General features: G+C 37.8%; 1 protein-coding gene across 1 annotated transcript; it reads left to right on the plus strand.

Annotated features, from left to right (window-relative positions):
- Positions 1–13,737: 13,737 nt before the first annotated feature.
- crygmx (crystallin, gamma MX) lies at positions 13,738–17,018 on the plus strand (the record flags this gene model as incomplete). Its single annotated transcript, XM_081392727.1, has 5 exons — positions 13,738–13,977; positions 14,426–14,690; positions 15,293–15,420; positions 16,021–16,263; positions 16,743–17,018. Exons 1-5 carry the CDS (start codon positions 13,840–13,842, stop codon positions 17,016–17,018), a joined length of 1,050 nt encoding a protein of 349 aa, XP_081248853.1. The 5' UTR covers positions 13,738–13,839.
- Between the last annotated feature and the right edge of the window lie 365 nt (positions 17,019–17,383).

Raw genomic sequence — 17,383 nt, forward strand, 5'->3', positions numbered from 1 at the left:
GACAGTGACACTGAAGACAGAAGTAATGATGCTGAAAATTAAGCTTTGACTACAGGAATAAATGACGTTAAAAAAGCAAACTTATTTTAAATTGTAATAATTCACAATATTGATGTTTTTACTGTGCTTTTGATCAAGTGAATGCAGCCTTGGTGAGCATAACAGACTTCTTTCAAAAATACTTTTGTGTATGCATCTTACAGACCTCAAACTTTTGAACAAATAAAAGAATAACACATAACAGAAATGACCTTGGGGTTTTATTTATTGGAGCCATCATTTTTCTAAAGCCCTGAAGTGACCTACAGTATCCTTAATAGACGAAAGGAGCAAACAGCGCCAAGTCACATGACTTATAAATAATTACAGTTCGGCAAAAAAAAATACTTATTTCAGCCAGCAACAAATACCGGATCCACGCTTCTTAAAAAGAACGTATTCAAAAAAGCCATTGAAAACTAAATTCTTTGGCTATTGGTTTTGATAAAAAAATAAAAATAAAAAAAAAAGTTAAATGACTCAAATAACATGTGCAAGGACGACTCTACTGTCCGTGTTTTGAGTGCAGTTGTGAACTTGTCCTGCACTCTTTTCATTCTCAAACAGTTGGATACATGCGCAGAGATCAACTGGCTTTCGGCAGTCCTGTCAGAATCCTGACACTCCAAAGAGTGTCCAACTCAATGTTTACACTAGAGGAGCCTCATGTCTTCATCTCGCCGGACTGGGAGCGACAAAACAGAGAAATTTATCTGCAAATACACTCATCTAGGGCCATATAGCCTACCCAACTACTTATGTAAGCAAATTATATATTGCGATAGACTGTCAGCTCGGTTGATGGTCAAACAGCCTTAAGTAGTAATCCTATGGTTGTTATTCTATCTAGATACATAGAATAGAAGTGTGCGATATACTGTTTAGTCCCTTCAGTATCATAATACACTGGTCCCTTTACTCTCTGGCATAGACAATCTATTGCCTTAAGTTCATTCTGGTCTTTACGATTGCACTGCAATCACAAAGCACTCATACATTCACCTACGTTTATCGCATTTTCTTCTCCTGCTTCCAAAAGAGTAACGTTCTGAACTGGATCTCCAGCTTAAAAACTAAAGTCCATTTTCCATATATGAAAAAGCTCAATGTTACGTTTCGTTTAATTGAATCTCCATTGAAAAGTGTAAGTGGGGGTTTGTGTTTTATTTATGTGTGTTTTTTCCTCCCCTTCTCCTTTCTTTGTTGCTTCTCTCCGCTCTCTCTGACAAAAGACGCCAGCCTGCCAAGCAGGGCTGCTCTGGGACGAACCTGTCAATCACAGCTGACGGCACCCTGACAACATGTACGTTAAAAATTAAACTAGCTCTCAAAGCCGACGCGTGACAGCCGAGCCTTTGAAAGTGGCTGCAGTGCTCAGCGACAGAAAAGGCAGAATGAGAGAAAAACATACTAAGAAAACAACAGTGTGATGGGAGTAGAGAGAGAGAGAGCTGAAAGAAGGGAAAAACAAAAGTTGAAAGCAAAAAGAATAAGAAGCACGGCATTGATGGTGGGAATTTGTGTTATTTCCCTGCCTTTTTTAATTTGGTGATCTTCTCTGAGGACCTGCAGGCATTTCCAGGGATGCTGCTGCAAGTCGCTCTTGATTCTTCGGGTCTTTCAAACAATCTCAAAGTTCTAATCAGTTCACCAACTGAGACTCGGCTTCTTCTTACACGCGCAGTCATGACCCCGACCGGTGTCAACTCTTTCTGTTGAACTTTTTCTCTTAAAACAATCATAGCAGATTTATCAAAATAACAGGGATAATGCTCTAATGCAAACATTTTCAATAAATCTAAGGACACACGCATGATTTCCCAAAGCCATTAAATAGAAGAGCACAACCAAAAGAATTAGTCTCCTTACGCATTACTCTTTCAGCACAATATGCCAAATTTCTGTACGCTTGAAATAACCAGATCACCAATTTGCATACATCATAAAATGCAATGCATATGACACATGAATAAGCAGTAATCACACCATCTCTTTAAATCTCCTTTAAAGTTATGAAAATTGGACTTGGCCTAAGGCGTGATCCACCTGGACACCACTCGCTGATTTACACATGCAACATTATGAGGTCATGTGACAAATGGAGTTATATCATGTGACAACAATGTAGCTGAATGGCATACTTGCATTTCTGCCATATAAAGATATCGTTTAAATGCATACTAAAAACTATGTTTTACTGGTTTTGTGTAAAATATTTAGGTGAGAATTGTGATAGAAATGATTTTTGATCTAATCCTCTGCATTTAATTAATTCGTTTATAATTGTGATGTATTTTACGCAGTCTGTATCACCATTTCTTGAAAATAATGATGAAATCTGACAGCATTAACATGACTGCTGGGGCAATATTTGCAGTAAATATTATATTTATATATTATTTCCCACGTGTCTATTAAAAAGTTTAACGTACATTTCAAAGCCAGTCCGAGCACTAATCTGAACATGCGACATGCCAGAATGTCGCAGCACCGAAACAAAAAGCTTTTACATGTGTGCATGTGTGCTGTGTGTGCACATATCTTTGTTTGTATAAGAGAGCGTGTGTATTTGTGTATGAATGCCCGCTGTGGCCTGTGCTCCAGGTCAGCTCCCTCACAGCAGCTGTTTAAAATGACTTGCGTCTGAGTCTGAGCCCAGCACAGCACCTGCTGCAGCTGATAGGATTTAGAGCACAGAGAGATGACACAGCCAGTAAATACATATCTGTCTGCACACTTCTTCCAGGAATTATTTTACAAATAGAGAGAGAGAGAGAGAGAGAGAGAGAGAGAGAGAGAGAGAGAGAGAGAGAGAGAGAGAGAGAGAGAGAGAGAGAGAGAGAGAGAGAGAGAGAGAGAAGCACATTTAAAGCTCTACTGCACTCTAGTGTTGTGAAAGGGAAACAGTTTGAACGGTGTTCCTGATGGATGGTGCAGCAGATGTGATTGATTTAGGATGAAACAGAAAGCCGAAAATAAGTAATAAATTATTCATTAATTATTTAAACTTACTTGATCATCAACACTCAAATAGCTAAAACTGAGTTGTAGGCTACAAACATTTAAATTGCACATAAGGCAGTTTTTAGTATGTCAGCTTTTTAATAATAGAATTGTTTCTACTCCAGTCTTCAGGTGAAATATAAACATTTAAACGAGAATAAACTGTAATAACTTGTTTTCATGACATTTATTCATTATTAATTTATTCAGTATGGCGTCAGAACCCGGAAGTCTAATTCGCCGTTGGTTCCCTGTTCCCTGAGCTTTTCTTATGTTTTTTTTTTTTTTTTTTTTTTTTTTTTGAGTAGCCTAAAATTAAGCCTGTGGAAAACATAACTTTACCATAATTCGACGTTTTGTTCAACAACGTACACGACGTTTTGTTCAACAACGTACACTGCACACACACCAAGCTGTCTTGTCTAGTTAATTATTAAAACCATACGTTTTCAAAAATTAACATAATTGCTTCAAAATTCGCGTTGTGTGCAATGTAAGTTACAATGTAAAGCCAACAAGCTGTTTTATTGACGTCTTCAAACACTGAAAGTGATTACATGAGACATCATTTCGGTAAGTTAATGCATCTTTCAACATATGCCTACCTTTTGCTGTTCGCCCATTTTTATTTCGTGCAGTAACTAGTAGTTTAGAGATCAGATGATGTTCTGTTCACGTGATCTGCGCTGCCTCTTGGACTTGAATCTGTCACGCCGTATAAAGAGCGCCAAATTTAATAATAAAATCAACAGATTTTTTTACATTGAGACTTTGCTTCATATAAAAGTATCAAAGAACAAAGTTTTTTTTTTGTTGCAATTATTGGATGGCAGGCACACTACAAATGTTTTGTTCACACATAAACAGAAAACAGCACTGACTAAAAGATTTTAGATTTAAGAAACCATATCAATACCGATTAAAATCGTGAAATGAATGTTTTCAATCCAGACTATCCACATACTCTGACATGTTTAGGCTAACTATACGAAATATAAGGTTGCTCACTAAATGTAAACAAATATTATTGCGACAGTTAATGTTTTGTTTGTTACTACTGTTAACAGGATACAATGCAACGATTAAAATGTTTACACATTAATATAGTTTTCTTGTAAGGTGTTTAAATATTGCTGGCCCTGTATGGCTGAATGTGTAAGATAAAGTGGGCCAGTGGATTCAGGTAAAGTGGGCGACCTTTAACCTTCAGTAATTATACTAAAATTAATTAAATAAACTGACATTCACTGGTTATTTTATAGTTGACATGCATAATCTACTTTTTAGAAAACAGAAATGAGTGAGCAGTTAGGAAATTCAAGTCAGAGATGGAAGAAAGAAGTTAGTTCTGTTAGCCCTATTTGTTGTTGCATGTGTAGTAGTCCCATTTTGAATATGTTGTAGAGTTAATTTTCATTCCATATTCTGATTTCTGAATATTCCGATATCATCAAATATAATGTCAACACAATATGTTCTATCAATTGTTTTGAATTTTACACATGCATTGTGTGAACTGATGGAATTTTACTCATCATAGCCTAGGCTATATGCTTTTGGGTTTGGGCTCATGTTAAATATGTTGTGGAATATGTTTGTTTGATAATATGTGACCCTGGATCACAAAACCAGTCTTATGTTGCACGGGTATATTTGTGGCAATAGCCAACAAAACATTGTATGGGTCAAAATTATAGATTTTTCTTTTATGCCAAAAATCATTAGGATATTAAATAAAGATCATGTTCCATGAAGATATTTTGTAAATTTCCCACCTTAAATATATAAAACATTTATTTTTGTGAGTGAATGCAGCACTATCGCCAATAGAAATGGACAACTTTAAAGGCGATTTTCTCAATATTTCGATTTTTCTGCACCCTCAGATTCCAGATTTTCAAATAGTTGACACTATTGACACTATTAGTTCAAATTTGGCCGAGATACAACTATTTGAAAATCTGGAATCTGAGGGTGCAGAAAAATCGAAATATTGAGAAAATCGCCTTTAAAGTTGTCCATTTCTATTGGCGATAGTGCTGCATTCACTCACAAAAATAAATGTTTTATATATTTATACCCACAAATATAACCGTGCAACATAAGACTGGTTTTGTGATCCAGGGTCACATATCAAAATCATGTGTTTTTAATTAAGATACAGGATCATTTTTGATAAATCAGGGATGGCCCACTTTACCTGAAAATAAATTTGTCTGGAGTGCGTGATCTCAAAATGTTTATTGGTATATATCTTGCAAATAACACATTATATTAACTGTATTCAAATTTAAATAGTATAGTTGGACCTGAAATTTAACAAAAGTAATAAAGAAAAGAAAAAAACACATAGGTATCTAAATTACACATTTAACAAAAAATGGCCCCCTAGCACGTAAACAGGGGGTAAACAGTTTCATCAGTACAGTTTCATCATTATCGATATGGGGATGAGCCACACACTCCATTAAGCGTCCTCCTGTGTATTATTAATGTGACGCGTAAGGTTTTTCAAACACTCTTTGAGAGATATGGTGCACCAGCACGAAGGTGAACAAAACATTTTATTTCAAACGCTGCTTCATTTCAAACCACTCAAAAGGAATTTCACACTGCTCTCAATTTTCTTTTATTTCTTCATGCCTTCACCTGCTCCCATATGAATGCCCTATTTTTCTTCAAGCCTTCCGCTGCTCATAAGAACTGCTGCGTCCCTTTGAAATAAACAGTGTTATTTATTGCTGGTTACAAAGCAGAGTGGCTTCTTCCACTACCATCGATAGCATATTTTTATGTACCCGTGTTCGGCTACAATCTGAAAGTCAGTAGCCTAATGATAATCAACAATGGCACCTGTCCTTTATCAATAAGGTAGCTACTGTCAGGGGCACGCTAGCAATTTTGGGCCCTATGAAAGAATATGAGGTTGGGAATACCGCACCCATTACGTACCAAACACATATTTATCACATTTTGTTTCATTTGTAACTATTTGGTAGATTATACATTTATAATTTCTATTTAGCTACATTTCTATACTGTTACTAAAATCGATCTCTGGGGGCCACAAAAGCGCATGGGCCCTTAGAATCGACCCCACTGTAAAGCATCATTTTGCTTTTTTATCATTTAAATCAGACATGATTTAAAAATATTGTCTTTGTTACAACTAAGGAACTGAACCAGCTTCTTGGCTATACATTAATTTGACAAAGAAAGCGAGCAAGAAAGAGAGAGACGCCTTAAAATTGTGATTATCCTGAGTGGCTTGGTTCGGCAGTGATACCTGCTGGGACACAAGCGCAGGGCTTCTAAATAAATTGCAAGTGGCCTTGGGCAAAGAGAAGAACTGTCTTTTGATCTCCTTTACGAGTGAACGAAGAGAATTTGCAGGCTGTCAATCAAACTCATAAGTCTTCAGAACAATGGGAACGACCTTTATCTGTCTTTTTTTTTAAATCACATATTTCATTATGACAATGCTCTCTCTCTCTCTCTCTCTTTCACTCCGGTCGAGAGCCGCACTATCAATAATTGATACGGAGTGGTACGGCCGACTTTCCTCTTTTCTTTTGGAGCCCTTGTCACTAACTGTTGTCAGAACACATTTGCTTTGATGCCAAATTTGAAGAAGCAAAAAAAATGGCATCATATGTGATTATATATTTAAGGCTGTTGAAAGGTTGGGGTAGATCGGCAGCTCCTTTTCCCTGTGTGTTCAAGGCGCTCTATTGAAGTTGCTTGTGTTGTTGCCATACTCTGCCTTAAACACACGGATGCATTGTAAGGATATTCCACCTTCTAAAAGAGATGAAAAGATCTGAGGTTTTTTTTGTCATGTGTCAGTAAACACAGAGACTGCTTTAAGATGAGGGCAGATCACACAAAAGAAACTTACTCTTTAAACTCTGAGCCCTGGGACGGTGGGGGGAAACGTCACGTGAGAGGTTGTCTTTACCTGGACCGTGTGAGGAAGACATACCCAGAAACCCATGATGTATACTCATGTTTGCATGTGTGCAATGAGGTTAAAGGCCCTAATATTTAATAATGCAACATCACTTGTGTAAAAATAAATAGTAAAAAAAAAAAAAAAAAGCACATTTCATATCAAGATAGTTTTTTAATAACATGGGCCTATAAATACATAATTATAAGTAGGCCTATTGAAAAAATTATTTCAGGAATTCTCTATAGCACAACATAACAAAATCATTCCGTGTTAAATTACATCAAAATTATCCTTTAGAAATTGCAAGAAATTACCTCATTGATACAGAATTGAACTGAATATTGACAAACAGGTGTTTGGAAAAGTTCTGTTATCCCATGGTTCAAAAGTTTGGGGATTTTTATTTTATAATTTTCTTTAATTAATACTTTTATTCAGCAAGGATGCATTAAATTGATTAAAATATTTATAATTTAACAAACCACTTTAATGATTTATTTTCCCTCAAAATGTGTTGATCCTAGCCTGGCAAGCCAGACCTACATCAAGATGTTGGGTCTGGCAACTCACCATAGAGCTGGTAAGTCCCGCCCCTTCCGCTAATCCCCACTGGACCTCTAGGTTGAAAAATCGTCAATGCAAGTGAATGGGAGAAAATAATTATTTTCTGGTCCCGTTTGAATTTTGCCATAAATGTGAACATATGTTGTCTGTGAATTTTTTATATAACTTTTCGTGTAAAGAATGCTACAATTTAGCGGGTAGAAGTTTGATACGGTTAGACTTTGTGTGAGAGCACTTTGTGGACTACAACTCTTCGCTGCTTTCGACGCGTTTGAAACGTCACCACCACTCGCACACGGACACTAGCTCATGGATCCCGCTAAACATGGCTGTGTCTTTGGTGCACTTCACCGCCTTATTTCAGGGAGAGGACAAAATCGTTGAGGTTGGCGAAAACCACGGTTAAGTCAACTTTATGGGGTGACGTCACATAGGCGACATGTAGTCTTTCTCGTTATGTCTTTTCCACAACTGCTAGCCGAAGAATCATACCATGTACTGTCAAACTCGTAACATGAAAAATTCTATAAAAAATTCACAGACAACATATGTTCACATTCATGGCACAATTCAAACGGGACCAGAAAATAATTATTTTCTCCCATTCACTTGCATTGACGATTTTTCAACCTAGAGGTCCACTTGGGGTTTTACGGATGGGCGGGACTTACCAGCTCTATAGACATGGCTCAATCCGAGGGGCGGGATAAACGGCTGTCTTTCAAATTCCCTCTGCACGCAATAGGACAGCGCTTCAACCAACCAGAGCATTTTCCCAACAGCGGAGCTAGTTGATAGATTCAATCTTTTGCCATATCTGGCTGGCAAAACTACGAACACATCTTCCTTTTTTAAAGAATGACTTAAGTGCCGTTCTATGCTCTTTTCTCAAAGAAAAACTTAACTCCAAGTCCTCCAGAGTCGCGGCCAAAGCCGATTCGAAAGATGTTCGCCAGCAGCAGCAACTCTTCTTTGTTTTCAAGTAGCAGGGAACCGTCACAACTCTGTCGTCATTATGTTAAGCCCGCCCCCGCCTACTCTATACACGACGTGATTGGCCTGACCCAATCTAGGTTTTTGCAGCTCGAAAGCCAATGGAGAGTTGCTAGACCACCCTGGCTGCAAAATACATTTTGCTGCTTCTAGGGTGCGTCTAGATTTCTAGGCTATGTTGATCCATCAGTGTTCAATAAAAACATATATTATTTCTAGTATGGGAGTAGTGAAAATTGTACAAATACAGCAGCCGCACACTCTCTGGAGTAGTGAAATTTTCCTTTTGGTGTGCACCGTTGCACCCTAATAAAATCACTGTTTATTGTATTTTCAATCAAATAAATGCAGCCTGGGTGAGCATACGAGATTTCTTTCAAAAACAATTAAAAAATCTCACTACTCCCAAATTTTTGAACAGTGGTGTATTTAAAAAAATATCATATGTTGGGTGTAAACTGGGGCTAAAATCATTATTAAAAGAGAAAAGTTTTATGAAACACCCAAGGGGGAGAGAGAGAGAGAGAGAGAGAGAGAGAGAGAGAGAGAGAGAGAGAGAGAGAGAGAGAGAGAGAGAGAGAGAACTGCTTGTAAACAAAGTATAAACTAAATAATAAGCACATTTGAATGGCTTCTGAGGCGCCCCCAATCCCTCCATTATTCAGTGTATATTCAACCACTATTTCCTCTTTTAATTATCCTCCAAAAGAAAAGATGGAGCACATCAGACACATCTCCACAAAGCCGTCCCTGGCACACTCTCAGAGTGGCCGGCGAGCGTAGGCAGCGTCTGGCGGAGCCGATAGCGAGGCCTGTGCACTGGCAGGGACAGACAGGGCCTGTCTGCAGCTCCACACAACAACAGGAGGATGATCTCTCAGCAAAGGGCCCTCGTCTTCCTCCCCCTCACACGGGAGGCTTTGGCTCGCCCAGCCACATCACACCGTCTCCGACAGCAGATTAAGGCCTGTTCGTAGAAGCCCACAAGGCTAATGAAGAGAAGCGGCAGCTGCCATTCACTAGGGCAGAGCTTTTGTCCTAGAACCATAAAGTACTTAAAATTACACATTTTCTTTATAAGAACCCGCACTGATGGCTTCTTTAAATACTTATATCTGGGGATGCAAAGTCTACTGCATATTGTCTTCAACCCATGAAATAATAAAAATGAATTATGTTTACTTTGGTACTGTTCTGCTTAATTCTAAATTATATAATTACAATTTAATGCTACAACCAAGAAGCTAACAGTGTATTTGTTGGCCATTTTGTCAGACATTTGCACTTGCCCTTTCCTGTAATGTCACTAAATTAGACCATCCATTTTTTTGCTTTACGTTTTCAGATGAACCACAAGACTAGTCCTGTTCATGGTTACCTGGTTAGGGTCAAAAGTCTGAGACAACATTAAAACTTGGAAATAACAAATGGTCTTATAATTTTAAATTATGTATATATATATATATATATATATAAACCTTATGGTTATTAGAAAATATTTAAGATTCTGTACTATTTCTAGGTCACAAATCAAATAAGTAATTTTTCCCACACTGATCATATGAACTTTGTACTGATGGTCCCACTGTAAAAAGTGATTAGATGACTTAACTTTAAAAAAGTGAGGGAAAACCCGTTGCCTTAAAATTAAGTGAATAAACCATGCGTAATTAAATTAAGTTATGTGGAATCAAGTTCACATAACTTTTTTTTTTTCAGGTTTCAGGTTTCCTCACTTTTTTAAGTTAAGCCAACTGAGAACATGCTTGAGAACATGATCATCAAGTTTTACAAACTCGTAAAAAGAAATTCAATTTTTTTTCAAATTCATGTTAACCAAACTTTTCACGTGCAAAATACACTCATTTAATTTGGTCCAGCTTGAGAAAATGGTTCTATTTAAATATAACCATTCCTATATATATATATATAAATATAAATATAAATATATATATATATATATATTTAAATATAACCATTTTCTCAAGCTGGACCAAATGAAATTAGTGTCTTTTGCACATTTTATCACCTAAAGAGAATCTTATGTGAGAACACTTGTACTGTTGATCTCTGGCTGTGTCCAAAGAAATTCTCTCCATTTCGCTCTCTCTCCCATCCCATCTCTCTCAACCGGAGAGGCAGCAAAAGATCTTAAGTGTTGGCTTTTTGTTCTCCAGGGGGAACCAAGAGAGAAAGCTTGGGCTTATTTGAAGTATTCTGCCCCGTGTGGGGAGGAAATGTCTTGTAGTGCTTTCAAGATTACTATTTGCAAGCCTGTGATGTGAGAGAACCATTCCTGTATAGTGCAGAGTACATGTGGTACAGTAATCGCTAGCTAAGCCAAGAAAAAAGGTAAAAAGGAGGAGGAGACAGGGAAAAAAGTTCAATTAAAAGATCATTCCTCACAAAAGACATAACACTGATGAATCATTAACACAAGAGGGTCCAAAAGTCAGATTTTTGCATGATGGTTTTCCCTCCGAAATATACAGTACCGGTCAAAAGTTTGGAAACATTACTATTTTTTATATTTTTGAAAGAAGTCTCTTATGCTCATCAAGCCTGCATTTATTTGATCAAAAATACAGAAAATTATTATTATTGAAATATTATTACAATTTAAATGAATATACTTTAAAATATAATTCATTCTGTGGCGCAAAGCTGAATTTTCATCAGCCATTACTCCAGTCTTCAATGTCAAATGATCCTTCAGAAATCATTCTAATATTGATTGATTCTAACATTCTAATAAACAGTTGTGCTAATCAAAAACATTAAACATTGTAATGTTTCCAAATTTTTTACTGGTACTGTATATTTAGATTTTTTTATACAAATTACAGTATAGTATAAAGTGAAAAAGTTACATTCAAAAGTTGAAATTAATTTCAGAAGTACTTAGTATTTGGTAATAGCTTAGTATTTTGTCTACATTTTGCCTTAATGACTTTACCTCTATTCAAGTTTGTGTAAAATAAATAAATAAATTAGGTAAAATGATCAATGTTGCAATTTTTCTTATTAGACAAGTGATCTAGAAATAGTGCAGAATCTTATTCATTTAATAATTACTTTATTTTAATCTTCCACTTTGTCATAATGTGTCTTTGTTTTAAGTTTTTAAAAACTTTTTGTATATCAGCAGGTTTAAAATAGATTTTCAATGTGATCTCAAACTTTAATCAGTGTTTAGAATTTTTAAAGAGATCTGACACATTAACTATGTTTGAGACTGTCAGCTCAAGCCATTGACAGATAAAGAAACAAAGCGCTACAACTTCTCTCACTCTCTGAGCTGTGTTTTAAAACAATGCTAGAGTGGCTATCAAAGAACAGTGTCGCTATTGTTTTACAAAAGCTGTCTTTCTCTGTTTTGTGTGTTGGTTTTTACTCCAGAGCGTTGCTCCTCATCTTGATGAAAGGAGAGATGAGGGGGGCTTTGAAAAGAATAGAAACACAAGGCCAACTCTTTTTGGCCTTTTGCCTGTCAGCTGAGGGGTTTGCTTACATGCCAGAGTCTAATGTCCTAGAGTTGAAACAACCATCACACAATCATACAAACACATACACATGAAATGTATGACCCACCTCAACACAGCCTTATGAAGGCCTTGCATCAGAGTGCTTCAGGCTATGGAAGCAAAAGAAGGCAACATATTGTCGGAGGTTATGTCAACACATTCCAGAACAATCAATAGTGTCAGAATCACTTAGATGAGTACGGCTGAAAACGCACACGGCAGGAAAAAATAGACACCAGATGTACCAAAATGAGTGCTGTGATGAAATCACTCTCTGTGATGCCAGCATTTGAAAATAAATAATTCAATAAAAATCTCCAGACCAAATGGTTGACAAAATGTCTGTCAAGCTGGTTTGCCTCAATCTTAACAGAATGTGACAGTTGTGTTTCCCTCTAATTGCATATTTGATGATGAAATCAAAAAACAAAGCTACAGAGAACAACTTCTACCATATAAGGATTTCAAAAACCTGTGCTGAACGTTTGCTTTATCTGCAGTCTCGACAGTCTCTTTAATATAGGTGTATGTAGAGAAGGAAGGAAAATGTGAAGTAGGGGAAATTTGACTCTTCAAAAGTTTTCAAACGTATTGATGTCAAGAACCACCAAAAACGTACAATTTTAGCTTTGCTAAATTAAATACTTTGCCATATTAAATAATTGCCTTTCATGTTGTTATAAACATATTTCATTAACATCTAAGGTGAACATCCTTCTCTTCTCAAACCTCCTAGCATCCCCTTGCGGCCGCCGTGGACCCCTCCTTTTGATACGTAAAGGGAACTTTGATTTACATCAAATGAAACTTGTGCACTCAGTTAAAAATTGTTTACATGCCATTTTTACTACACATTGTTCCATATACAGAAAGGCCTGTTATAGTACCTCCCGATCCTTTTGTGGCCCGTTGTGAAAAGAGCACATCACCGGGTCATGGGTGAACAAGGCTTGGTTTGCTGTTAAGGCTCATGAGGTGAGCGGAATTTGTAAACTCTAGCATTTGGGAATAATGGGAGTGTGGCTTTAGTTGTTTTTAGAGAAATGAATAATAGGAAAGGTCTGTGACGTTTTCAAAGGTAGTCTCTGTGACGTGCCTCTGGCAGCAACATGTATGCATCTGTAGAAGAGTATAAAAGGTCCACCGGGACCTCTATGGCAGTACGGCAGAACGGCGCGGACATCCTGCTCTGCAATCATGGGAAAGGTAGGCGCTGATAGTGGTACCTTAAAGTTGGAGTGACACTGGCTGTTTAAAATTGCCATTCACATTAAGATAGCATATGCTACAACAGGGGCATTTGTGCAGACCTGATAATCATACAGCCTCAAATGTGCTTGTCATACTAGATAGAAGATAGCAGAATAAGACTCCACAAGTGCAACTTAAATTATACAAAGGGACATTACAAAATGAATTTATATATTACATATTGATGGAATCCCAAACTTGACTATAAACCATAACACGGCTGTATGTTATCTTCACTCGCAAGATAATATGTATAGGCTCATACAATGCATGTAATATCTAAAACTGGACAAAATGAATCAGGATATTCATTCAAAGACTTAACTTTTTTATTTATGTTTCTCTGATCCTTGCTAACATCCTTTCTACCTGCTGTGCCTTTTGAAATAATTGCCTTTCTGTCATCAGATCATCTTTTACGAAGGCCGCAACTTCCAGGGGCGCTCCTATGAGTGCTCCTCTGACTGCTATGACACCTACAGGCACTTCAACTGCTGCAACTCCCTCCGGGTCATGGGGGGTCATTGGGTGGGCTACGAGAAGCCCAACTATATGGGGTATCAGTACGTCCTGGGCCCTGGGGAGTATCCTGACTATCACCACTGGATGGGCTTCAACAATTGTATTAGATCTTGTCAGATGTTCCCCCCAGTAAGTCAATCAAACTGATGGGTTTTATTTCACACAGTTAGACACCTTTTAAAAAAGCAACGTCAATCAACGAGCCCTTTGAAGTAATTCATATATGCAGGGGAAAAGAAACAGGTTCACAGGTCCACCAGGAGCGTTAGTTATTTGAAATGGAGCAAGACACACTCCAATGACTGCGCAGCTCATCGTAATTCCATTCATCTCTGTTTTTGGCAGTGGAAGAATCATGACACTGTCACTAGAGTTTGTTCGACAAAAATGACTAAACGTCTGCTTGAAAATCTTTGAAACAGCAGTACAGCAAGTCATGTTCAAAGGCTCAGTCTCACCAGCGACATGAAGAATTCAGAGTTTCGCCTCCCTAACGTTCTGACAACTGGTCTTTCAAATGTGTCTGCATTGCCCTGATTATTGAGCCTAACTGCTGGTTTTTCTCCCCACACAACAGTACAGAGGAGCCTACCGCATGAGGATCTACAACAGGCCTGAAATGCACGGACACATGATGGAGTTCACAGATGACTGCCCCAATGTCTTCGACCGTTTTGGCCACCACGGCATCTACTCCAGTAACTGTATGGAGGGCTTCTGGATCTTTTACGAGCACCCCAACTACAGAGGACGTCAGTATTTCCTGAGGCCCGGAGAGTACAGGGCCTGCATGGACTGGGGTTGCATGAATCCCATGATTGGCTCCTTTAGGAGAATGAGGAGCAGCTAAATGTAAAAGCGGTCTGTTTTTTTTAACCATTAAAGACATTAAAACCAATTAAAACAGTTCTCGCATGCTGTCTTTTCTTCAATACGCTTTGAATTACTCTGTAGCGAAGGAAACAGAAAGTTTGTTCTGCTTGCCATTTCTCTTTCGAATGAGGATCCACTGATCCGCTGCCCAATACACATGAAAATAAAGATCGCGATTGCAAGCCAAGCTCAACTTTAGAAATCTGACGTGGTTGAAGAATTAATTTTAATCTCTTTCCAAACCATAAAACAAGCTGATAAAAAAAAAATCAAGAACTTTGTGCCCATCTGAGAGGACAATTTCAGTTAAATCTTGTTTAAATCAATTCATATCCCAGTTTCATATTACCATTTTATCCTCATTTATATGCCCTGCTAGTTCATTGCATTTACATATAAAGCCCTGAAGCAACTAAAAGCAGAGTTTGCAACTTTTTTTGTCAAGCACTGAAAAGTGCAGTGGTGCTGTCTTTGGAGAGAGAGAGAGAGAGAGAGAGAGAGAAAGCACAAAGCTTGCAAAGACACAAAGGGGGCGCATGCTGGCAAATCTACAGTCGCATTTACTCTATAGAACACATTGTGCTGACCAGACAGAGTTTTGTGAGTCACACACAAAGCCCTGATCCATGCTGGGTCTATAAAGAGGTCCTGACCTCAGAAATGGTTTGGTCCACTCGGAGAACAGTCACAATGGCCAAGGTAAGTGACCAAACAGTGTCTGTAAATTATACGGATCTAAACTAAAAGCATGCTTTTAACTTCAAAATACACTGCCCGGCCAAAAGTTTGGATTTAAATAGGCAAATGCTTAAGAGCAACAGTTCTTCTAACCCTTATTGATGGAGTGTGTAGTAATACATGTTTGCACTAAGGGTATTTTATGGACAAAATAATAGACTGCAATGCAAATTCAGCTTTGTTAACATTGGTAATGAAAAAATAAGGGATCTTTACTGTACCCATCATGTTCTGTTACAAAATAACTTGATTCCTACAATGAAGTGAGAAGGAAACTAATTGAAAATCAGACTGCTATTAGCATAAGATAGTTCTGTTGTGTCCAATTAATATGTTTGAGATTAAATCTGTACATTGTAGACTTTTGTGCAATACAGAAGACAAAAATGGAAACAGACAAACCATAAAACATACTTTCAAAATACTTATATTGAAAAGAACATTTCAGTTTTTTTTTTATATCAAATGTATATAAAAATCTGATAATATACTCAAGAAAAAGTGAAACTGCAAACTTGTACCTGTAATCCTGTGTTTGTCTTTCATTACAACATCCAACAGATTACTTTCTTTGAAGACAAAAGCTTCCAGGGCCGTCACTATGAGTGCAGTGGAGACTGTGCTGACATGCAGACTCACTTTTCTCGCTGCAACTCCATCCGAGTAGATAGTGGAAGCTGGGTGGCCTACGAGAAGCCCAACTTTTCTGGATATCAGTACATGCTGTCTAAGGGCGAATACCCTGATTTCAAGCACTGGGCTGGATTCAACGACTGCATTCGCTCCTGCCGCATGGTTCCTCCCGTGAGTCTTTACTGAATAATCAGCATTAGTAGACAACAGTATTATTTAAAAAAGCAATACATAATTACAAAATGTTAGAGGTTAGGCTATGGTGTGAGGAACTAGCTCACCAAAAATAATGGTTGTTCTTTGAGTTTTTTGTACTTTTCTTATTTGATATTTTTGTCTTTAAAGATTTCAGATGTTTACTCTGTTTATATTATGTTCTTAATAGTACAATATATATAACAAACAGGTTTACAGGTATATAACAACACTCACCTCATCTGCCATTGGTCTGCCAAACAGGATAGATCTTGCCCCATACTCAGGCTATTGGCTGATGCAACGTTGCAATGTCGGGCTGATCAATCAGAGCAATGCTTTACATTTTTGGAGGGAATTAATTAAGTTACAAATGCATAAACAGAGTAGTAGAAAAATGATTTCACCTTTAAACATAGCCTTTATATATAAAATACTGTTTGTTTCTTCCTTAGTACACTGGAAACTACAGGATGAAGATCTTTGAGCGCTCCGATTTCGGTGGTCAGGCAATGGAGCTGAATGAAGATTGCCCTGATCTGCGTCAGCGATTCAACAACGGAGACATCTCTTCTGCCAATGTCATGGAGGGCTACTGGATGCTCCATGAGCACCCCAACTACACTGGCCGCCAGTTCTTCCTGCGTCCTGGGGAATACAGGAGGCACGTCGAGTGGGGCAGTCCAAGTCCTACCATGGGCTCCCTGCGACGTGTGACTGACCTCAAATGAAGATTTAAATCACGCAACCACCTCTCCCAATGTGTCAACAGCACTGCCTGTCCATGCAGCGACTATGACTAACCTTCAATCACCTCGAGGTGGTCATGCTGAATGTATTTGTGATGCTTGCTGTAATCCGGCACAAGTGCCATTCAGCCTGGCTTAAGTAGTGCTATCTGTCTCCTTTAACACTGTTGACCGAGCAAACTGTGTATTTTATCGGCACCCTTCCCTTCCCAACTACAACTGGAAATAAAGGAAAAATGTATTAAAATCAAACAAATGATATTTGTACAGTCTGAATGCAATGCAGTGAATGAAAACGTCAAAACGTTGACGTATGAGTATATGTCGTCCATTTATGGAAAGCCAAT

Source organism: Scardinius erythrophthalmus, assembly GCF_964197995.2.
Source record: "Scardinius erythrophthalmus genome assembly, chromosome: 18".
NCBI lineage: Eukaryota > Metazoa > Chordata > Actinopteri > Cypriniformes > Leuciscidae > Scardinius > Scardinius erythrophthalmus.